General features: G+C 45.5%; 1 protein-coding gene across 7 annotated transcripts in view; it reads right to left on the minus strand.

Annotated features, from left to right (window-relative positions):
- LOC146871529 (innate immunity activator protein-like) overlaps positions 1-23,679 on the minus strand; it is a 375,144-nt gene that overhangs the window by 11,201 nt on the left and 340,264 nt on the right. For 5 of the 7 annotated variants that reach the window (XM_085651149.1, XM_085651154.1, XM_085651155.1 and 2 more), the window contains 5 exons: positions 19,677-19,905; positions 16,602-16,655; positions 15,124-15,391; positions 14,265-14,435; positions 12,861-13,551 (listed from right to left, as the gene is read on the minus strand). In XM_085651149.1, coding sequence (XP_085507275.1) covers positions 12,861-13,551; positions 14,265-14,435; positions 15,124-15,391; positions 16,602-16,655; positions 19,677-19,905 — 1,413 coding nt within the window. The remainder of the gene's footprint in view (positions 1-12,860; positions 13,552-14,264; positions 14,436-15,123; positions 15,392-16,601; positions 16,656-19,676; positions 19,906-23,679) is intronic. The other 2 variants (XM_085651157.1, XM_085651158.1) reach the window with 1 other exon arrangement.

Below are 23,679 nucleotides of genomic sequence, written 5' to 3' on the forward strand. Positions count from 1 at the left end.
AGCACTAGTTTGCACTTCCAAATCCCGCTTTCTATAGCTCTCGCCAGAGCAGCGCTAAAGCGCTGGCTCAGGCGAGACCTAAAAAGGAAAAAGGCAAACTGGCAAAGAGCAATAAGATTGGAGTTAGAGACAGGATGAGAGAAAGAGGTGAGGGATACAGAAATAGAAACATAATAAAAGAGGATAGGAAGAAAGAGCATCAATAATCAACAGAATATAAAGAGAATAAGAAAAATACGGAAGAGAAGGGAGAAAGAAAGAGATAAAGATCAATAAAGAAAAAGGCGATGGCGAGAAAGAGAGAATGAGATGGAAACAGAGAGTGCAAGAAAAAAGAAGATGGTAGACGGGGAGAGCACAAAGTAAAATAACAAATAAGATATCAAGAGAGGAAAATCAAAATTACAACAAGCATTGGCATAGCCTATAGCTCTCGCCTTTGGAACCTTATAAGTATTTAGTTATGCAGCACAATATCGTTGGTGCCACAACATCAACTGTTGCATGGCTAAACACTTATAAGGTCCCAAAGGTGAGACCTATTAGCTATGCCAATGCTGGTTTAGTCTAGGTCAACAGCAATCTGAGTTCAAAGTCGTGGCCTAAATTTCGCAGTGAGTGTGTTGCAGCTATTTAGTTTAATTATTGGCTCCGTAGGTCGATGCAAATACCATGAATTGAAATATTGAGTGCGGTTGTGGGTCAGTCAACAGTGACCAGTCCTCGACAAGTGAACGTCTTATTTCCCAATTAAGTCCTAAATCTGTATTGCTAGAAAGAGGTAGAAACAGCTGAAGCATGATTTGAAGCCAGTATGATTTTAGCAAGAGCTTTTACAGTGTCCCTTTAGACTCACAACACTCCGCATGCAACTATTTCAAGTGGTGCTTAAAAGTCCCGGGGCACGCCCTCCTTCCTTTCCAGGCACACGGGCCAGAAGCCAACATTTTCTTCAAAATGTTTGAAAAGAATTATGAGGTTATAAAAGCGGATTCCAACGGAACACCTTGCATTCTGGTAGCTTGCCTAACATGACGATCTAGTTGAAATGAATTTGCATTTATTGATTCGAGAGACTTTAAACTCAGACCATTTTAACAACCTTTCCCCCACACACCAGTTGAGCACCAACTCAAAAAACCACTGTACACAAACTTCCGACTAGACAGTAATCGGGCAGTCGTCTGATTTTATAACCCAGAAAAGATGCCGATCAACAGGCTGGGTTCCTACAACGTCAACAGCGCCCTCCGAGACGGAAGTTAGAACAGAAACTCGGCTGGCTCCACGGAGGCCATTACTATTCAGGGGACGCTCACGCGCTGCGCACGCGGCCCCCATGTAGAAAGGGTGCGCAATCCCGCTGGCCTCATCATGGAGACGAGAAAAACAAATGCCACCAAAAAGGGCAGACACCGCAAACATCAGCTCTGCTGTCAACGACTTTCATTTATTTTATTTTTTTAAAAGGTACTCAGAAGTTTCGCTTCCACTTCGGATGATTTATACAGTGGGGAACAAGAATCACTCCTCCTAACAACTGTGACTAATAATGACAGTCTGCCTTTCAGTTTTTCCCAACCTAATGCTTTATGTGAACAAAATATTTAACAAGATAGGATTGTTAGAAAACACCATACTATTGATCTTCTGTAGAAGCAGGGAAAGTGGCCGCAGAAAAAACAAGCCTTAAGCCTCAACGGTTACTAAGTAAATCTCCATAAACTGTGACCCATCCAGGGCACACAGAAAATCCACGCACGTGCTCCTCTGTGGGGGACCCCTTTGTCAAAGAAAGAACCATGTGTCCAGTAAATTTTCCACCAAAATAATATTGAATGAAGCAAATAAGTGAATGAATGAAAACATTTATTGCGCAATTACTTAAAATTATTAAAGTTTTTCCAATTGATCCAATCACAACGTTACGTTTAAAGAAAGAAAGGAAGCAAAGACAAGGTAATGCAGCACTTTAGTACAATTTTTCCCAGTTAATAAGATCACAATGTTTAAAAGGAAAAGTGGAGGAGCGGCAACTTTATTTAATTCTCCCCAACCACTTATGAACAGTGAAGGTTATAAAAGTCTCAAAATTAGCAGATTTGCATGCGCGGGGATGGGTCCTTGGAGGGCTAGGGCCCGCTGCATGCCATGGGGCAGTGTGCAAATTTGCAAGGTGTCTCTCAGGCCGCCTCAGGGGCGCTAGGAGTCTGCCAACCGCTGGCTTTTAAGGTGCTTGATCTATAAAGCATTATGAGCATGGACATTTTCATTTTCTCAATAAAGATCATTATTCTTTTTAAAGTCTGAGATCAGCTCCCTCCCCTGGGGCAATGAGCAAAATGGCAAAGTTGGGTGAGGGATATTCCTAGTACAATGGGCTCCGGGATGAGTTGAGTGTTAAACAGAACTATCGCTCCTTTGGGGGGTGCGCGAGTTAGTAAGGTGAGCTAGATCTATGTGCAATGAGGCATCTTAAACGTGAGGCTTTTCTCAGTAAAGTGCATTCGATTAAAAAAAAAACAGCAGCTTTTCCTGCAGCAGTGTGCAAATTAGAAGGATTGGATGCGGGATTACCGTCTTGCGATATTACTATATGTTATTAACAAGCATTGGCCGCGCGGCAGTAAAAGTAATGCTGCGCGGCAGTAAAAGTAACGCCGTGCGGTCGTAAAAGCGAAAGTCATCGCGATCACTCTGAAAGCGAAAGTCATCGCGATGACGCGCTAAAGCACGCTAGGGATGCGCGCGCGCTTGTGCGCGCGACAGTAAGCTGGTGGCCGCTTTGGTAGCACTTTTCAAAGCAGTTACTAAATGTCTCGGCCAGACCAGCGCATGCGCTGGATCAGGCGAGACCTAAAAATGAAGTACCCTCGGTGTAACAACTCAATCATAGTTGTATGCGCTTCGTGCTCATTGCTTGGCATCCATAAGGGAGACCATTTCCAACGCTAACGTCGGCTGAAGTATGGATGCTTCACCTCCAAGGCGTAAATTCAAACCCCCAGTTAACAAAAACATTTAAGCGTTTTCTTGCATTTTGTAAAACATGCTGGCTCTGGTGAAGTCCTCTTCTCATATGCAAACTGCCGGAGAGCCAGGCAACAATTAAGGCATTGCCTGCACCAAACATGTAATTTACATGAAAGGACATGGTGATGGCGGAAAAGTTAAACTCCATGATGCTTGGTCTTTATGCAGACACTCTTCTATAGGGATTAAGAAGCGAGCTAGCAAAAGCCCCTTTAAACTTTACAGAGGATCTTGCCACACCACCTCAGCAACAGGCTACTCAAGCTACTGAAACCGAACATTCCTGTATACATTACCATCATTTAAAAGGAACTCTGAGGAAAACGTAATTTGCTTATTCTTATTATTATACTTCAAGTGTTCCAGAGACTAAAGTTTAGGATTCATTCCGTCAGATCAATATCACAGGGGAACTCTTGAACGATGGATAGAAATAGAGGTGTGATGGGCATGTACAGCTGTTATACTTAAGTATAACAAAGGAAAGAACAATCAAAACAAAAATTACGTCCTGGTTCTCCGGGACAGATCACTAAACCATGAAGTAAAGCCTGATGTCAGCCTAACACCGTAGGCAATAGTGAAACGCCGTTTGCCATTATCCGGCACTAACCTCGACCGACCTTCATACAGTTATTACACCGCATGGAGAAATAAAATAAGCCCCTTTTGTTCTAAAGTAAGAAGTGGGGAAAAAGTATACTACCCATAAACTGCCAGCAGTGCAGGAAATTGGAATGACAATTAGTAAAGTATTAAAGGTCGGTTATCCGGTATTATGGGGGTGGATAAAGTGGTCCCCAGTTCGCACAGTGCTCTCAAAAAGTACCCACCAAATTATATTTGTTCAATTTATTTAAAGGGTCAAATAAAGGCCAGGAAAAAACCTACACAACGCGACTTTATTAAAGGATCCAATGTAGGTGAAAGGTCGCTTTAAGGACTCCCAACATTAACATCAACCCACTTCCATTGGCGTTATATTCAGCTCGCACAACAGGAATCGATTGTTAAACACAGCTACAAGGTGAGCAAAAGTTTACTATGAGATCAATCCACTCATCAAAATGTTCATCTGCCCAAGCCCTCCAGTCTTCAGGTGTAGACTGTCGCGCTACAACATATTTTATGTAAAAAAAATAAAATTTAAAAAAAACACACACACGTTTGGTATCACCGAGTTGTCAGATGACTGCATTAAATGCCGAATATATGCACACGCTATAATTATGATGGGACTTGCTTTGCGGTACTAAAGAAAACTCCTTTACCAATCAAGAGTGAATATCTCCTACATTGCTGTAGGTTAATATGGAGAGCCAAGGTGAAGGAGTTAATTCAAGTTATGCAATGCCTGCCTGGAATCACTTACACGTTTTAGCCTTTAAAAATCAAATGACATGCATGCTCACATGAGTGATCGAATCCACTGTGTGTAGTAAACGCAACACGATAATCTACAATTGTGAGATGTGCAAATTGTATATTATACACATGGCCACTGGAATTATGGGATTGTGCGGAGATGTTCGCATAATTATATAAATCTGCCACAATCTATCTGCTACATAATCTTTGTTAAAACCTGCATGTTTGTTTCCAGGGCAAACGGTTCAAAAGTTACTAAAAAAGCAGCAACAAGTGTTGCTGCAGGCTGGATGAGCTTTGCAAAACTAGACACCTTTCAGTTGCTTACTGCTTGCTGTGTGTGTGTTCAACTGGTTCTAATGAGGTGCAACCAGTGCCCAGACAGTGTTACCAAGTTTAAGAATTACAAAATTAGGTAATGCTATTACAAAATGTGCCGCCTTAATTGCCTTTTCTTGCCGCATAATTTACTCACACCTGCTGACGCATAATTTCAATAATTCGATCATAAACAATGGTCTACCCTGCCCCACCAATGAAAGAACCACCCCACCACTCCCCCTTCAAAAGCACGTTGCCGCTCACAAGAGGTGTGGCCTATGTATTTGGGCTGAGTTGTCACGATCAGGTTTCGTGTTGGACAGTGGTGTCCCCTACTCACTGAGCTAAAAAACGACAGGAGTACACAGTTACGACATTGTAGGATGCCTCGCTGATGCAAGATTATTAAAAACTTGCCCAAAAAACTGCAGTATTAGAGTTCCCGACTCCACTTTTTAGGTCTCGCTAGAGCCAGCGCATGCGCTACTCTGCGAGACATTTAGTAGGGGTTTTAAAAAGTGCTACCACAAGCTGCTTTGGCTGGCCTAGCGCTTGCGTTCACGTGCGTGTGCGCGCGCGCAGCCACCATGTAAGTAATAAACTTTCGCGCATGTCTTGGCCCCCACTTTGCTCCTCACTTCTTTTGGCTTCACTCTGCCATTTGGCTTTCCTCGCGGCACCCCTCTGCCCCTCCCCACCACAGAGCGCATATCGCGGCCGCACGTGTTTACTTCGCCTTAGTTCCAGCCTGCGGGCGGGTGCGCTTCACTTCCTCATACTAAAAGTAAAGTCCTTGTTTGCTTTCTCTGACCCCAATCTGTCGTCGCTTAATTTCTGTGAGCCTCCTCTGTCCCTCTTTACTTTCGCTCGGGTACGTAGACCACTTGTCAAGTTGTCATACATTATGATACCTGTTACCTACGCCGTTAAATCAAGAATGCTGTTTATGCTACCAATTGGGGAGGGGGTGTTTGGGGTGAAGGACTACTTCGCTTTTGAATTCCGTGATCCTGTTCTTATTTTTTTGCTGAGATCAGATCAGTACCTCACTCAGGCATTCCCGGGACTCACTCGCGAGAGGCAGTGTTTTGCCTGACCAAGGTTCAGAGGCTCTGTCATCTCTGACTCTCCCCATAAATCCCATATATTGCATGGGATGCTTTGTGCGTACGTTGAAATACAAGTGCCACCTATGAACGCCAGTGACATTTTTGTTGTTGCACTTGTAAAGCGTATGACACTTTACGGCAGCGGCGCAAACTTTCAGTATAATAAAGAAGTAATGTACTTTGTTTTAACTTCTATTCGATCCTGGGCGCAGCTGCTACTTGACCTACAATGTGTATAAAGCCAACCACTTCGTCTTTTTTAGCAACTGAGTGTTGCATTCTGGGACTTGCAGATTTGCTATCGCCATTACAAGGACAGGCTTGTGATTGACAGCATGTTAAATGTTGCCGGTAAAAAATCTAGGGCTGGCTGAAAGTGACGCTTACCACATAAGCCATCTTTGAACTCCACAGGTGTGCCTGAATGTGAGTTTTTTGTGTCTGCAAGTGTCAATAAATATCTTTCTGCCACGTAAATGTAGTCGGTGGAAGGGTGAAACTAGGCTTCAAGACGTCAGTAGAGTCCCAGGTGCCCTGACCTAAAGCTTATATGTCAACACTTACTAAGGTGAGGTCCTTTTGGAGCGGGTTAGACAGCATGTGACGGCATTTACAAAACAGCCTCTTCGGTGTACTGTTGAAATGTGCATCCTGAAATGGTTTGTAGCACCCTCCTTTTAGCAAAGAGGCGTAAAGCTAGGGTGTTGGCGAGACGAGACAAGCTGCCTCCCCCGGCTGCATGGTTTGAGGGGATGGCTCACTGTTGGAAGTGGTAGGGAGGCCGAGAGGGTTGTCGGAAATGTTGCTTTAACCATATTAATTATTGTATATGTTATCAAGGACATGTATAATGTAGCATTTTTAACAAGCAATGAATGGTGGAGACAGTGGGTCTGGCTCGAATGTGCTGCCTGTTGCATACAAGCATCAGTTGTGCATGCTAGTGTTTTCCACTCTAAAGCCTCATTTATTGGCTTTGCAATGCTTGTTGTTTCACGTGCCATTCTAGGAGTTTCTGTATTTGCAGATGGACGCAGATTCTAGTCTCGCTTTTACCTCTACATTTATAACGAGCAGTAGCGAGTGCAATACGAGAAGATGCACCCGTCCATCTATAACACGGGTTGGTGACTGTGCAGTGTTATAAGCATTATATAGGCGTTTGTTACATGTACAGGGACGTTGGAGTCATACACAAGGAAAGTCCAAAATATGTTGCATGTTGTCTAACTTTATGCACACAGAGAGGCAAATGATGCGGTATGTGATAGTACTGTTTTGCTATTTTATAATTTTGACACTCATCAATACTGTCTGGGCAATCGTGTCCCCTCATGTATATCAGTTTAATATTTGAATATGGCAATCAGCAGCTCAAAGGTCCCGGTTAACCTTTGTGCCCTCTATGTACCTATGTATTTCTTTACTTCAGTCCCTGTCACTATGTACTCTCTATGTACCTATGTATTTCTTTACTTCAGTCCGTCACTGTGTGCCCTCTATACGCCTTTTTATTTCTTTACCACAGTCCCTGTCACTATGTACCCTCTATGCACCTATGTATTTATTTACATTAGCCTCTCTCACTGTGTGCCCTCTATGTACCTATGCATTTCTTTACTTCAGTCTCTGTCACTATGTACCCTCTATGCACCTATGTATTTCTTTACTTCAGCCTCTCTCACTGTGTGCCCTCTATGTACCTATGTATTTCTTTACTTGCTCCGCACTTCTTTTGGCTTCACTCTGCCATCTGGCTTTCCTCGAGGCACCCCTCCCCCACCACAGAGCGTGTCTCGCGGCCGTGCGTCTTTACTTTGCCTCAGTTCCAGCCTGCGGTCGGGTGCGCTTCACTTCCTCATACTAAAAGTAAAGTCCTTGTTTGCTTTCTCTGACCCCAATCTGTCGTCGCTTAATTTCTGTGAGCCTCCTCTGTCCCTCTTTACTTTCGCTAACTCTCTCTAACCCTCCTTGTTTCACTTGTCCCTGCTTGTTATTGTAGTCCCCTGAACTTTTTTGCTCTGTACGGAAATTATTTTATAAATATATTTAGGAATTAGTATGTTTAGTTTTATTGTTTATCATATTCAGTTGCAATATTTATTGTTTTATTTATTAGCATATCGCGGGAACAGCTAAGGTTTAAAAACTAGGTGTGCTTCAAAAACGCAATGTATTATTGTATGTTGTTTGTGCGGGAGAGCCTCCCCCTCCTTGTTTAGTTTAAGAGAATCTAGCAGACCGTCGCTCCCACACCCCCTCAGATCCCTGGCTGGATAGCAAGCCCTGATAGCGCTCACATATTCCATTGACGCAGCAGCGCCGATAAGAGCTGAGAGTTATTAGGACAGGGGGCTGGGGTGCTTGTCTCGCAGCCCTGGCTCCTATTCATTGCATTAAACAGAGCGTCTAATGGAGGCAATAGGCTTGAAAAATGCATTGCTCAATGTTTCTCCCCCATGTCTCCCACAGCAGCACGATCATATGCCTCCCGTGAAATATTGCTTTTTTGTTTATTATTTTTCATATTGTGTCCGGGTCCACATCCAGGGGTGGTATGGACCTCTTCAACAATAATGAGCACTTTTGAGGTGCTTGCCGCTTTCGTGTGCTGTTAAATGACAGTGTTATGAGGCCAACACTTCAGAAGGATGAGGGTCCTTCAACCCATCGAGATGTGAAACACCTATGCCAATGATTGGGAGCCCTGGACAAGAGAATGCAGTGTGAATCTCGCCAGTGCTCGCACAGGGTACATGTGTGAGAGCAGGACGGCGCGCTTATTAACGGGATGTTCCAGTGCCGACTCCCTGCGGGCTCTGATCACCTGCACCCTGAACTGGGTGAAGTGATGTAAATCTTATCACAGATTACTTGCTGGCTCTGAAAATGCCTTATCTAGCTCTATATACTAGATTCCAAGCATTGACAAAGCCTATAGGTCTCAACTATGCAAGATCTATTGGCTTTATCAATGTTTTAGCCGTGTTATATAACAGCCCACATGCTATGCAGCATGGCTGAAAGCTTTAAAAAAAAAAAAAGCATTGGCATAGCCAATAGGTCTTGCCTTCGGGATCTTATAAGTGTTTGCTTATCCAACACAATATCCTTGGTGCAATAACATTAACTGTTGCATGGCTAAACACTTATAAGGTCACAAAGGCAAGACCTATTGGCTATGCCAATGCTTGTTGTAATTGCAGCTCACTTACTCTAATAAGCAAACTCGAGAACCAACTTTTGTCAAATAGAACAAAATACACAAGTGATGCCATAAAATAAAGCAAGATGAATGAATGACCTGCATACATTTAAAAGGGCGGTTGCTGCGCACCAAGCAATGGGTATGCAACTTCATTAGATGCGCGCTATCACCTCCACTGAAACACAAATCACAATGTATCAATGTGCTTCCTTCCCATGCACAATTGGAAACGTGCGCTTCAAGGCAATGCTAAGAAAGAGTCGTATCATAGGCCCCAGTGGTTCCCATATGTATATATAGTCTAAAATTTTTAAAAAACGATACAATCAATATGCATACCACGCAACTTCAGAGTCTGTCTGACTGCCGATACAGACGAGTATGAATTGGAACAAGAGACACGAGGGCGGGAAAAATAAAGGCAAACCACCACTAAAAAGTAAGGCTTTCAGAGTGGCAGAAAAAAGAACAAATAAAAAAATGATGGGTGTGTGAGAAAAAAAGACAAGTACATTAGGGTGACAGCAGGAAACTATGCACCCTCATGGAGTGCTTCCCCAAAAAGGAAACAAGAAATGCGAGTGGTGCGCGAGCGCCCGCGAAAAGTGAAAGTAGGCTGCGTGCGCGAAAGTGAAAGTGATCGCGGCTGTACACATTGCAAAGCTGACGGCTGCGCGCGTGCATGCTCGGGTGAACGCAAGCTTGTCGCCAGCCAGCAGCACTTTGAAAACTCACCTACTATATGTCTCTCCGAGCAGCGCATTCGCGCTTACTCAGCGAGACCTAAAAAAAGAAATATAGGCAGAGACCAGTACACAGCATGAAAAAAGATGAAGAACAGAAACAAAAAAGTTTAGGAAGAAAAATAGTTGGTAGGCAGAAGAAAGAATGAAATAAATGAGAAAGGAGGAGAGACATTGGTAGGGCTACAAATAGATAGCGAAAGTCTAGATAGAGGCTGTGAGAAAGGGAGACTAGCGCTACAGAGAACAAGTGTTAGAAAGAGAGCTACTGTGGGCTGAGTGCTGGCAAAGCCAATAGATCTCACTTATAGGATCAATAGACACTACAGCGTTGGGCTTTTTTCAGATGCTGAGCAGCATTGTTGAAAAAACATGAAATAAAAAAAAAAGTGTGATGAGGTGCCTGCTACCGGTGGTTGCATAATTTAACTGATTTGTGCATATGTAAAGGAGTATGACTGCATGTGTCAGAATGAATATGAACGCTAGCAGAATCCGACCTTAGAAGCTACCACCAAATAATTAAGACCACCAAACTAGCAGCTCTGGTGGGCCGCATCAATAGCAACGCCACCAGAAGCAAAGAAATCTTCACCACTGTGAAAGATTTCACCCCATCATGGGCCGCCTACAACTTGATCATTCTCTCACAGGACCTCTGCAACAATCTCTCTCAATTCTTCAGCAACAAATTCAACGCCACATACAGCAACTTCAGCCAGCAACTGGACCCGACAGACCTCGCCGAACAACTCCCGATCTTATCCAAATAACCAATGCTAACCAAATGGACTCCAGAAAAAACGCTCTGTCTATCCACTCAGAGGCCCCATCGCACTCCTGCCCCCTTCACGCCTACTCCAGAGGACTGCAACCCATCAGCGCCATGCTCACACACATCCTGAATGCCTCCACCTCTTCTGAGACCATCCCAGAAGCTTGAAAAAACACATCTGTCCTCCTATTGCTGAAGAAACCCTCTGCTGATGGTTCAAAAGTCGCAAACTACAGACCGATATCCATGCTACCACTCCTGGCGATGGTCTTTAGAAAAAACCTCACCAAATACCACAACAACCATCAACTCCTCAACACCACTCAGTCTGGTTTCAGACCTAACCACAGCAAGCACATTGCCTTAATCGCTGCCTCGGATGATATCCGCAATGCTCTGGACAGAGAAGGCACTGCGGCCCTCATTCTCCATGACCTCTATGCAGCATTTGACAGCCCCTCTCCCCACCCAACGCCTACACAACATGGGAATCCAAGGACACACACTCTGATGGATGTGCTTCTTCTGGACTCGAATGATCCAGTTAGTCTGACGTGACCTCATCTACGGAGATGCGTAAGAATCCTCCCTGAGCCTGACCCTCTTCAACACATACAGGATCCCTCTAGCCAGCATCATCCACTCTCATGATATCAGCGTTCTTTTCTACCTTGACATGAGACTCATTCTCTTCCTCACGGAAAAGATGGTCAGTATCCGGATTGAGTTCAATGCCTGCATGACTGAAATCGTCCACTGGATGAGAACCAGCTGTCTAAAGCTGCACACTGACTATACCAAAATTGTGAATCTCGGGAAGAGCATATTACCTTGGGACTTCACTTGGTGGCCAACAGAACTAGGACTGACACCCACACCCACCAAGAAGCCGAAGTCTGGCTTTTCAATTAGTCCTCACTGCTAGCACCAGGAAATCCTTAAGGGTGATCGTGCACTCTGCAAATCTTTATAAAATAACATGACATTACAGAATTATATATAGGCTGCATTTGCTTTAATTTTTTTTATTTGCAAATCCAAGACAGTTGAAACCACTTGGATAGGTAAAAAGAAAATTGTGCAAAAGTGAAAATTAAAAAAAAACAAAAAAAAACACTGGTGTAGGTGTAAGGGAAGATTGAATAAAGAGAGTGGGTGGGGGAGGAGGCAAAAAGCATTGTACAAGGGTAAAAGCAACACTGATAGTAGAAGCACACATGGAGAGAAAAACACAAAGGTCGGAGTGCAGGAGAACGAAGAACACGAGAGTAAAAGCAGCACACCAAAGTGAAAGCAACAAAGGGAATGGGTGAGAACCACTCTAGTGCGAGAACAACGCAGATTGAGAGGGGAGCTGGATGAGAAGTACAAGAGAGAGGAATGCAGAGCACAGTGGTGTGGGCATTTGCAGGGAGCACATAGGGGACAGAAGGAGAGAGCTAGAAATTACGTGCACTCTCGCGGAGTGCCTAATAAAATGTTCAAGAGGCTATGCTTCAGGGGATGGACACACTCCAAATGGGCAAGCAGGGACACACAGAGGTACAGAATGAGAGGGATAGTAAAAGCCAACCAAAAGTAAGTACTGAGACAGGCTGAAAGCCCCTAAAAGTTCTTGGTACGCCCACACTAGGTCTTCTGTAATCAGACAGTTTACACTGTGTGGTAGGCTCGGCCTAAACAAGAGAGAAATGAGTTGCTAGAGGGTGAAGGAGAGATGGGGAGGATGAGAACTGAGCTCTGAAAAGAAGGTGCGAGGGCACGAAAAGCTGAGAGAAAGAATTGCAGGTGGCACCATACAAGGCTGACTACTCTTGCTTTTGATCTAGAACAGGCCATGAGACATTCATGGAGAAATCCTGCACCTTTAAGAGCAGATTCATAATAAGTGGGGTGTTCGGGCAAATAACTTGTCAACTAGAGACACTGATTCAGATGCATAGTTGTTTCTCGAAAATAACCAATGTCATTGGTTTCAAGTGACTAGGATGTGACTCACCTACACTAATTAACACATCTTCCTGAGAAAAGCCTCCTTTCAACAACAAATGCAGGGAGGTTCAAACGGGCACAAGGTGGTTCCTTCCTCTAAATCAGACATGAACGTATACCTTAATTACTTAGACATGATTCCACCGCAGGGTACAGTAAGACTAAATGGACATAAGAACTAACCCTTAAATTAGCTTTCACTGCTAGGTGCGGCCATGCTACCATGGCATATGAAGTATCATCACGCACTGCCCTTGGGAGGACTTTTAACATTCTCAAAGGTTCTAGAATTCAAAAATAGGCAGACTTACCGGAAGTCGCTGTGTCATGGAGCGTCCCAAGGCCGTGCCTTTCCCTACTGCATTCCTAATTTGGATTGCCCCTTGACGGTCCAGAGAATGGGGTCGCGCAGAGCTGCGCAGTCTGGTGCGCTCATGCCAGTTCTGCAGTTCCTCACACACAACAACCTTAGCCGGTGTCCGCACAATCCTGCTTTTGGAGGGGATAAGCTTCTGTGCCCTCGGTTGTGCCATTTCATCTTCATATAGGTGAGGTGCGGACTTAGCCACTGTTAGCTGAGGTCGAGTGCAGCTGCTGTCTCTTCTGGATGCTGGTGTTGACCGGCTCTCCAAAAACTCCACAGCAGCAAAATAACCACGTGGAACCAGTTTTTGAGGGCGCTGGTAGAAGCTGGGGCCATCCAACTCACCAAAGGGAGAGTTCAGGAACACTGGGGATTGTTGCCGGGGTGACAGATGTCTGATAGCTATGGGAGGAGTCATGTCAGGGCTGGTGCCACCAGCCGATGTAGCCTGCGAGATACTGGAGATGTCGGAGTTGCTATCTTCGGAGCTGGAGTTGTAGGTAGGATTGGAATGCTGGTGGCTAAGTTTGCCATGGGGGAAGCAGTAATCAGGCACAGTGATGATAAATTCAGTGACACGTCTTCGTGGAACAATACTGCGTCCTCTGGATTCAGATGGATCATGGGTTCCTGGAACCCTGTGGAAACAAACAAAAAAGGTCAAAGGTTCGGCCAGAATTCGATTTTTGGTGAACAATTTTTCATATCTAGATATTGTATGCAGCTCATTGCAGAACTAGGATAGCATTTATTTTCTATGGAGAAGCTACAAAATGAAGACATTTTTTGCAACTCACTGTGAGGAACAACAGGTGTAAATCACCCCTCAGCTGACTGGGTCGCTTGGTGCTGATCTTATAAAACTGATAACTGAAACAGGCTAGTCTGCTTCAATTTTTCCTTGAAAATAGTCAATGAGGTGGAATATCTTAAATCCACATCTGGGTATTCAAGACATGTGGGGTGTAAATAAAGGAGAGATGTACTTTAGCATTATGGGTACATTTAGGAACCTCAGGAAGAGCTGTAGGTTTTCTTTGAATATTGTGACCTATTGTGAATGGGCAAATATGTCCACCATGATAGACTATGGCCTAGTTTGTGCAAAGACTTGCAATCCAAGCACATCACACCAGGATAATCCTATTTTTCTCTCCAGAATGACCCCATACAAGGACATTACCAGCAGCTTGTACCAGATAGTGATAAACTTCCTACTTTTGAAGGAACCCCAAGTTAGGAAATGCCCAAGCTTCAGAAAGTTCCATCTTCAAGCCCCAAGGTTAAACCTCCTCAGACTCATATCAGGATACCGATAAGGCTCCTCATTTTCTTATAGGCTGAACCTTACCTCATGGATTGTGACTGTCCCCTTCGAACTTGCATCTCTGGTGTGGATGGGGCACTGGAGGGACCATGGATGCCTTGTATAGCAATGTTAACAAGGGGGAGAAACTGGTATGGTGGACCGTCCCCTCTTGGCAGATCAGGGCGGCTCAAAATTGGTGTTACTGCTGGACTGCTGCAAGGAGCAAGGAAATGTAAATAAAAAAGTATCATTGAAGACTATTACAGCAGAGGTGGCACATGCATCTTCATTATTATTGGTCTTGTCCAAGGATGAGCCCTCCTGCTGACCCGCATTATTTTTGTTTTGTTTAACCGACATAGCAAAGGTGGCAGCAGTGCAAGCTTCCTATGTACTTCCAGAACAGGTACAACAGAGGCGATCACACTGCAAGCTTTACACAAAAGAAAGAGGGGTTAGCAGTAGACACTTAATCATGCACACATACACACTAGAATGTATAAGTGCAAGAAACAGGTCAACTCATACACCTGGCACAGCCCTGTGGCACTTACACAGCAGGTTTCCTTTTCACAACATAGGAAGGATGCTTATGCATCCAAGTTAGATTGAGTTATGGTACACTATAGACTGATTACATCTAGCGTGTGTGAACAGTTCTCAGTACTAGAGGCAGCGAGTCACTTATACATATGTACACGCATCCCAGGATATTTGAGCTTTATTGTAAGAAGATCATTCCGTCCTTTCATTCATTCAGATCTTTGGAAAGATTAGCTAACAGACAAGTGCGTGTGCCTTGTTGTATTGCTTTACAGGTACACTTCATATGTCAATACAACTGGTATGGGTGTTTGCGCGATGTCCAAGAACAGCTTCGAGGTCAGTGCAGTCCCCTTACCTTGGTTGGCTTCCTGGACTCATGGACAGTTTTCGTGGTTTCTGGTATGGCTGGTCCAGGCTGGATTCCTGCCAGGGGCTGTTCTGGATGGGGGAGCGCTCTGTTTCCACACCGTCAGGGTACACATGCTGCAGGCCTTCCAGGGTCTTTGGGGGTTGAGGTCGGACAGAACGTGACACAAGGATGGGAGACATTGGAATATTACAGATCTGCTTCGTCTTTGGGAGATTGACACAAGGAGCAGATTTTGGTCTCTTCCCTACATCTGCTGAAAAAGAATAAACAAAGCCATCAATCTCCTGTCCAGTGACCCATGACTTATAAAGCACTTTACATCTGCTCAACACTGGGTTGGTGGCTCCTAAGGACAGCTACCATATGAAGCATTGGACACTCTTCTGGGCCAGTAGTTTGTCCAAACAGTTTTGACTAATGAAAAGCAAGAGAAAGGATGGCGTTGAAGAGTGGGGCATTTTAAAGCCCAGGCAGCATTCTGGGTTTCATCTTGGTGTTATTAGGTCCATTCTGATGACATACCTTCTAAAGAGGATGAGAGTATAGAAATGAACAATAACTGTTCAGTCATCTTGCACTTTGTGGCAGATGTGGTAAATACAAAGATTTATGAAATAATCAATTTATGAGAACTGGCAACAACTTGCTAGGTGCTAACAGCACTTTACTTGCACCTGGTGTCGTTTTGATAAGATGCCTAAAAAAAGTACATTTATTTATTTTTTAACTTGGGAATCGAAAAAATTAAAAGAAGGCTCTGATATCCGCAAAAGGGAGACCAGGAATGTGGACAAGGCTCAGCCTTAAGTAATCAGTTGAAAAGGAGAGGAGTAACACACGAATGAGGCATGCAGGGGATAGAAGAGGTAGGCACGGGCAAGGACATGCTCCTGTGCATCCGCTGGACTTATCCATATTTCATAGCCCTGGGTACACCCAGAAATGCCACTTGTCAAGAGGGGAAGAGTGCGTAGAAAGACATCAACAGTGTAGTGTACTCAATTAAATCTAAAATAACCGTTGGCAGCTTTTTGGTTGGCCTCTCTTTCGAAATGACTGCCTGACCCTGGGTGTTGGGTGATTTCTGAAGCCCCCTGTTTGACTGGCTTTTAGGTCTCATTCCCACTGGCTGGTACTTTCGACCACTCAGCTCCATTGTCTCAAATGCACTGCCTCTTACTGGCTTCCTCACAGCCACTGATTGGCTCAATCACATGTGCCTAATACTCCAGACTAACACTCCAGACTGTGAGTTGCTTTCCTACCCTGATGTCGGAAGCTCAGCCCCATTAGCCAGCTATGTCTGTGTATAACAGAGTGCGCCACACTGTGGGTTGGCCATGGCCAATTTTAGCCTTCAACAAACAATATTGCAGCTGAACATATCAAGGGAATAGGCTAGTTCTGTACATAGAATTTATATAGATTCCTATAAAGAAACAAGTGTAAAGGTAATTTCTTACCTTCGTCCAGTATCGCTGAATCAGAAAGGGAGCTCTCATCGGAGGCGCCGAGTTCTGATCAAACACAAGAAAAAGAGGAGCAAGATTTAGGAGTTGAGAAGAAGCGACTCTTAGTCATTCTACAACAACCACGTGCCCATGATGCAGGAATCCATCTTGTTTCAACAGAGACCCATACGCAGCCATGGCACCACGCACTTCATTCACTCCTGAATAGCACGTTTCCAGTACTGGGAACAAGACACAAGTGAGTTCATCTGCGTTGTGCAGATCTGAACAGCAGGTTTCCAGGATGAAGACCTTTGCTGTTGTAGTACTTGGACACTAACTTGCGGTACCTCATTTAATATCACTGTGTGAAACTTTTGTACAACTCTGATAATGCATGCTAGCCTGATCTTTCAGCACAGAGGCCACACAAACAGCATCCCACTCCTGGCCTAAGGCATCACCAACCGTCTCTAGTGGCTGGACTCACTCTACTCTGCCAATGAATCTAAGTCCTGACCTAAGGCAGCACCAACCCACTCCGGTGGCCAGACTCACTCTACTTTGCCAATGTATCTCAGTCCTGACCTGTAGAATTCTTGTTGTTCAAGCAGCAGGTCCCTGTATTGCCCGGCTCATAACATAACATGTCATTCTGTCACCAAATGTTATATAGAAATTATTTCTACACTGTGAAGACATTAGAGCGGCAACTCTTTACAAGGCGAGGAATTCCAAAGAAGGCTAATGACGAGGAGGATGTTGCATTCCGAAGACTCTGCATGTTGGTGCAGGCCTAAACCTCCTCCTAGGTGTGCCAGACCAGCCCGCATCATGAGGGGCAGCTGCAGAGGTGGATTTTCACAACACGCCCCTATGTAAATAAGATCTATGGTTGGGCGTCACCACCGCTCACATGCACACACCTCCAAGACTAGGATCTTCAGCAGACCAACTTCAGCTGGGATTCACCTGGCAGAATGGCTCAGGGTGAAAACCCGCAACACATACAGAGGGAAAGCTGTCTGCAATGCCTGCCACTGAGCCACAGAATTATCGGCTGGGGATCCTACAGATCTGTTCATCAGATACTTCTGTCCCACCATCCTGGGGATACTGATCTACAGCCAGCCTATTGCACGTTCGCAAGAAATCCAAGGATCAGACCAGATCCAAGTATCTTGCCCTCAGACAGGCTACGATACCGAGCTAAGAAACAGACAGTTCCAAATAGAGCTTATGTTGCTGAGTGGCTTCTCAAACATACATGGAATCCAGGGGTCTACCACACCAGGTTTTCCTGAAATGGAGTCATGCAAACGAAGGGAACCCAGACCCCAAGAAGCCGGTTATTCCCAGGTTTACTATTATAATGATAAAAAACAGGGGCTAAAAACCCCTGTCCCTCCTTTTTAGGCTGCCAGACAAGTAGTTACTCTCAGGAAAGTAGCCACATACACACAGCCGATCCTCTTCTAGTCAGATCTTTCCGGACATACAACCATACCGATTGAATGAGCACCTAACCAGTCCAGCCCACTCCTCCTACCTGGTCATGCAAGCACATGGATGCACTCATTTCAAGACTGCAGGTAGCCTGGCTCTGTCAAACATCCTACCATGCACATATGAGGAGCCCAGCTGCCTCTGCTCCAGATCCCTTTCTGTCTTTAATACACTACAAAGGCCAGAGTCCTGTTAGCTTCATAAACTTCAGCGCTACAACCATATTGGAAACCCAGTCATAACCAGGAATGCTCATATTTGTTTATGGAAAACGGATTTTCAGGTTCTCTGCTACATTTTGGAAATGTTTTTTTCACACAGATCTTGGAATGACTGCAGCAGACTGTGGACATTTCAATTTACCCCTCACATACCTGCCTTACTTTCCGTGTAGAAAAGTCTGAAAAGATTCAAATATGAATGAGGGATCAGTAGGGCTATTTTATTGCAACAGAAGCTCAGGCTGGACCCGCCTGGAGGTGCTCTTGCCCGGTCGAGGCTCTCTCCTATCCACTTTGACTGAATGCACCAAGCAGCTGTCTGTACTTAGAGGCACAAACACACAAAAGTGGCATAAGGTAAGGTATGGGAAGGTGCACAGATCCTGGCATCAATACACAGGAAGCCCGCAGAGCGGTGTCTATGGGACAGATATCTTGACATTTAATCGCATAAATGGCACTGGAAAGAAAAAATTAGAGTGCAGAACAGACCCTGAGTATTTCACCCCGCTAGCTGTCTGCACATTCAGACATGTCAAAATACTCGCACAAGGAGCGCAGGTGGGTGAACTTCTATTCCTTATTTTGAGGTTTAAGTTGAAGAAGCCATCATTTTTGCAGCTTTCATATGTTTTCAGAGCAAATGGGTTTGAATCTGACTTCATCTCTCTAGCCTGTTTCTCTTTGCGTTGTCGTCAAGGGTGCCCGGTATTCACAACACAACCAGCTCCTTCATCTCACGTCTAATGGCACACGGGTGCAGAGAATCCTTGCCGTCAATTAACCTGCAGCACTGAACCATACCATGTATATAGATATAACTGGTTCCCTTAAGAATTACAAGTCCAACTACACAGTGATCAAACTCTTCACACAGTCTTCTATGTCAACTAATATCATACACTATGGTAACCTACGCAGGAACCGTATTGCAGATATTGCTCGAAGGGTAGTCAGTATCATGCAGATTGGTGGGAGAGTTCACCTTGAGGCAACCTGGATCTCTACCAGGCACAGCAAACAAATTGAGAACTCTATTGAAAGTCAATACTACACTAGGAATGCGAGCTCCTCGACTCAAACTCAGCAGATGATGCTGCAAGTAAGACTGACATTCTGCAGAGTTCAGTAGAAATGCTGCTTCGGAACAAGGCTTGTGGCATTAATAAGAATTACTCCTACACTCTATACAGATTTCCAATTAAGGTTTTTTAGGATTCTCCCCAACAAAAACATGGAATTTTCCAGAGGCCTGACATCTTCCATGGGCTACAAGGGCCAGCCGAAATAACTGTAATGATGGCTCTCCCAAACTGGTACATCACACACATAACCGCTTGATCAGCCAATGACGACTCACCTTCTATCAGTGGGGCGCTTGTCCTGGACAGCAGCTTCTGTCCAGCGAATCGGCGCTGCTCGTTCACTCGGTTCTCCAGCACCTTCAGCTTCTTCTCCTCACGCACCAGCTCTTGCTTCCTGCGTTTCCGGATCTGCTTCCCAAGATGCTCCTCGCGGTACAGCCGGCAGGCCGCCTCCACGATCTGCAGCTGCAGGGCCAAGTCTCTCTCCAGCCCACTGAGAGGGTCCTGAGGAAGGGCGAATACAGAGATCAAAACATTGGCCAAGAGATGTATAAAAACAGAAGACTTCCTCTAGCTGGAAGAAGAGCAGCAATATGTAAGACAGACGGACAAGGAGGAGGCATGATAGGAAGGAAGAGGCAGACAGATTCTGGAGGTCAGACAGGAGAGAGGCAAGACAGACAGGTAGGTAGATAAACTATCAACAAATATTTATATGTCAGTTCATAAACGAGTAATACAAACTAAATAATATTTGTATTTAAGAAATCCTTTTACATTTTCCTGCCATCTGTTTGTAAAGGTCTCATGGTACTCAGCATCTTTCTTTGCTTCTCTGCCACATGTAGTTTGCTCAATTGTGCACCATGCATTTTGGACATAGTCTAGGTGACCAACACTGTGTGTTACCCTGGTGCAGAGTGCTTCCAGACAACTGTGCTCAGCGCTGGAAATCTAATACCCTCAAATATTACAAAACGTTATCGATTTAATTGCATCGTTATCTTTAGGAGCTTTTGTGGCTGAAAGTGACCCGAGCAAGGACTGAGACAGCATGGACCCCCGATGGACCCTGTACAAAACTTCTTTACATCTCTTGGTGATAGGACTTGATGTGGCATAAGGAGTTGAACAGAAGAAACAGCATGCAGGCCCAACAACTTCACTGTTTCTCCATGTCCGAGGGGTGGAGATAACACGTTTTGGTTGTAGTGTTTATAGGTCAGGAGTCCACGGGTGGAGATGGGCAGGTGAAAGGAAATGTGTTTGGCACAGTGACAATTGCTTGCAGGCAAGGGAGCGGACAGCAACAGTCTGAAAAACACAGAGTGAAAAGAGAATGAAGGGTGGGACAGGTAAACGATGGTCAAAAATAGTGCAGCCTGTTTGACTGGTGAGCATCCGCCCTGACCTGCCATGTCCTCCAAATCTGGGGCTCACAGCCCAACAAAGCATCTCAATCATGACTTGCAACAACTCCCATTCTGGCGAGGGAATCAACACACACCTCAAACAATGTACCTCTGTCTTGACTGCACCTTCCTCTACTATTTGAGCACTGGGACCAAACCATTTTAAAAAATTGTTTCAGTCCTCACTTGTAGAAACTAGTCCTTTTCCAATACTGGCACCAACACATCTATTTCAACAAAAGGTTTCAGCAAGCTGTGTCTTGGGAATAAGCTTAACTCAGAGAAGACCGAGGTCCTCGTCCTTGGACCCTCCTCCACCTCCTAGGCCCTCCGCCCTCCGAAACCCACCCACTCCAACAGACCACGCTCAAAACCTCGGCATCATTCTAGACTCCTCTCTCACCATGACCCGCCAGATCAACGCCGTCACCTTCACCTGCTTCAACTTCCTTCGCATCCTCTGCAAGACCTTTAAGAGGAGACCGTCACCCATGCACTCATAACTAGCAGACTGGACTACGGTAACGCCCTATACGCCGGAGTCAACAAATCCCTGCTACACAAGCTCCAAATCATCCAGAACACCACAGCCAGACTCGTCCTCGGAACCCCATGACATGAGCACATGACCCAGCACCCACCACTAGCTTCCCATCGAGAAGAGAGTAACGTATAGTTTCTTACCTGTTAGTGTAGTTTTGCAGCTTGAAGACTTTCTGGATTCAGTATGCTGTGCATTATTCCGCCATCTAGTGGTTGGGTCCGGAATTTTAGTCTTTTTTTCTCTCTTTTTTTTCGTGGCCCAGGTGGGCATCGACATACCACCATTTGGTGTCCTTCGTGACGCCGACGCGCTTCCTCCGGAATCTTCCACCTTTGGTCGCCATCTTCGGATTTTTTTTTCTTGTCTTGTGTTACTCTTTCTCTTCTTTTAACCTTTAAATTCTTATTCCTGTTTTAATCCTTTTCCTCCTGTCTCATCCTTCTGGCGGAGGAGGGTGGAATCGCTAGAGAATCCAGAAAGTCTTCAAGCTGCAAAACTAAACACCAACAGGTAAGAAACTATATATTTCGCAGCGTGAATCTTTCTGGATTCACCATGCTGTGCATAGACTTTGTAGCGGTTTATTGTTATTGTGGTGGCTGGGTGGAAGATGAGTTCTGGTTACTGAATATGTGCCGCTCGAGGATTGTTGCCTGACCACGGGACTCTGGGGCTTGCCTTTGCTATTTGGATACCATCACCGCATAGGACGCCCTGTTGCCTGCTCACAGCTGCCGTAGGGGAGAGTTTGCCATCTGCTATCATCGCATCCAGGACTGCGAGGACCAGGGAGCTGTGCGCGCTGCACATTGGCTGCACCTGGCCCTCTTCCTGACTCCTCCCCTTAGTCTTTATCACGACTCGCGGCCCCCGCTACGCGGGAGCCGCTCGAGGATTGTTGCCTGACCACGGGACTCTGGGGCTTGCCTTTGCTATTTGGATACCATCACCGCATAGGACGCCCTGTTGCCTGCTCACAGCTGCCGTAGGGGAGAGTTTGCCATCTGCTATCATCGCATCCAGGACTGCGAGGACCAGGGAGCTGTGCGCGCTGGACACATGCCTGCTGCACCTGGCCCTCTTCCTGACTCCTCCCCTATCTCCGCCCCCTATTTCGTCTCTATTACCACACCACTGCCCTCACGCGATAGCGGGACGCGTGCGGGACGATAGCCGGGGCGAAGACCGGGCAAAGAGCGGGCCGTTTGAGGCAGTAAGAGACAGGACTGGACATCCCCCTGGGTGAGTGCTCTGCGTTAAACGTTATACTTAATAGTCATTGGTGTTTGGAGCAGGCACGCCGCAACCAGCCCGAGAACTGACTGTACCCCTCTTCACTGCCTCACTCCAGACAAAGGCCTTGTCAGGGGATAGGTCTGAGTTGTGTTTATTATTATATCATTTTTGTCACGAACAGCCGGCCATGGCTGCAAGGGAAACCAGGAGCACCGCTGCAAGGTCTGGAGCTCAAACACTTTCCACTCTGGGGACTATGGACAACTTCATTATAAGGGCCAATTCTGTACTGGATAAAGAAATTACCACACTTGAGAGGAGACTTTCACAGGGCCTAGCTGCATCGAAACGCTCCTCCCTGGGGGCTATTGCTAGGGCTATATCACCTATTCAGCAGGGTCCTTCGGAGAATTCCAGGGATCTGAGCTTAACACCTCCACTAATAGGGCTAGTTGGTGATGCACAACCCCTAACTAACTTTGTTATCTCCGATACTCAAGGTGATTCCCAAAGCCCCCTCCTTGTCCCCTCTACCCAACCTCCGCAAGGCCCTGTACTTAGGTATAAGACCCCAGAGCTAGGTCAACGCGAAGGTGCAATTAAGAAAAGGAAACAATGCACAGGGGGTTTGAGGGGGGAAAAACCCAAAAAATCCAAAATCCCAAAGCATGATAAACCCCAATTCTCACGGAATATGAGCAAGGGTCAAGGGAGGAACCCCCAGGTATATAACACCAACCCGAGGGCAGAAGCTACCCCCCTACTGTCAAGCAGTTCTCCCGCAATTCCCAACGCTGACGGGGAAGTGCAATTGGGGGATAGAGACCTGAGCTCCGCCACAGAATGCTTGACGGATCTTCTTGAAGCCAGATTAACACGGCTAGAGGTTAGACTAAGTGGTATTGAGGAAGGTATAAATGCTATTCAGCAAACCCATACGGAATCTACCCGTGGGCTAGGGAAAGAAGAGGGGAGGCTGACTAGATTAGAGGATTTAATGAAAGATCTGGTAAAGGGTGTAGGGACACTGAAGGTACCACAAAACAGCAGTGGTACCTGCTTGAAGTGTGTAGCGAGGGGAGATTT

This window comes from Triturus cristatus, chromosome 1_1, assembly GCF_964204655.1.
Source record: "Triturus cristatus chromosome 1_1, aTriCri1.1, whole genome shotgun sequence".
Lineage (NCBI taxonomy): Eukaryota > Metazoa > Chordata > Amphibia > Caudata > Salamandridae > Triturus > Triturus cristatus.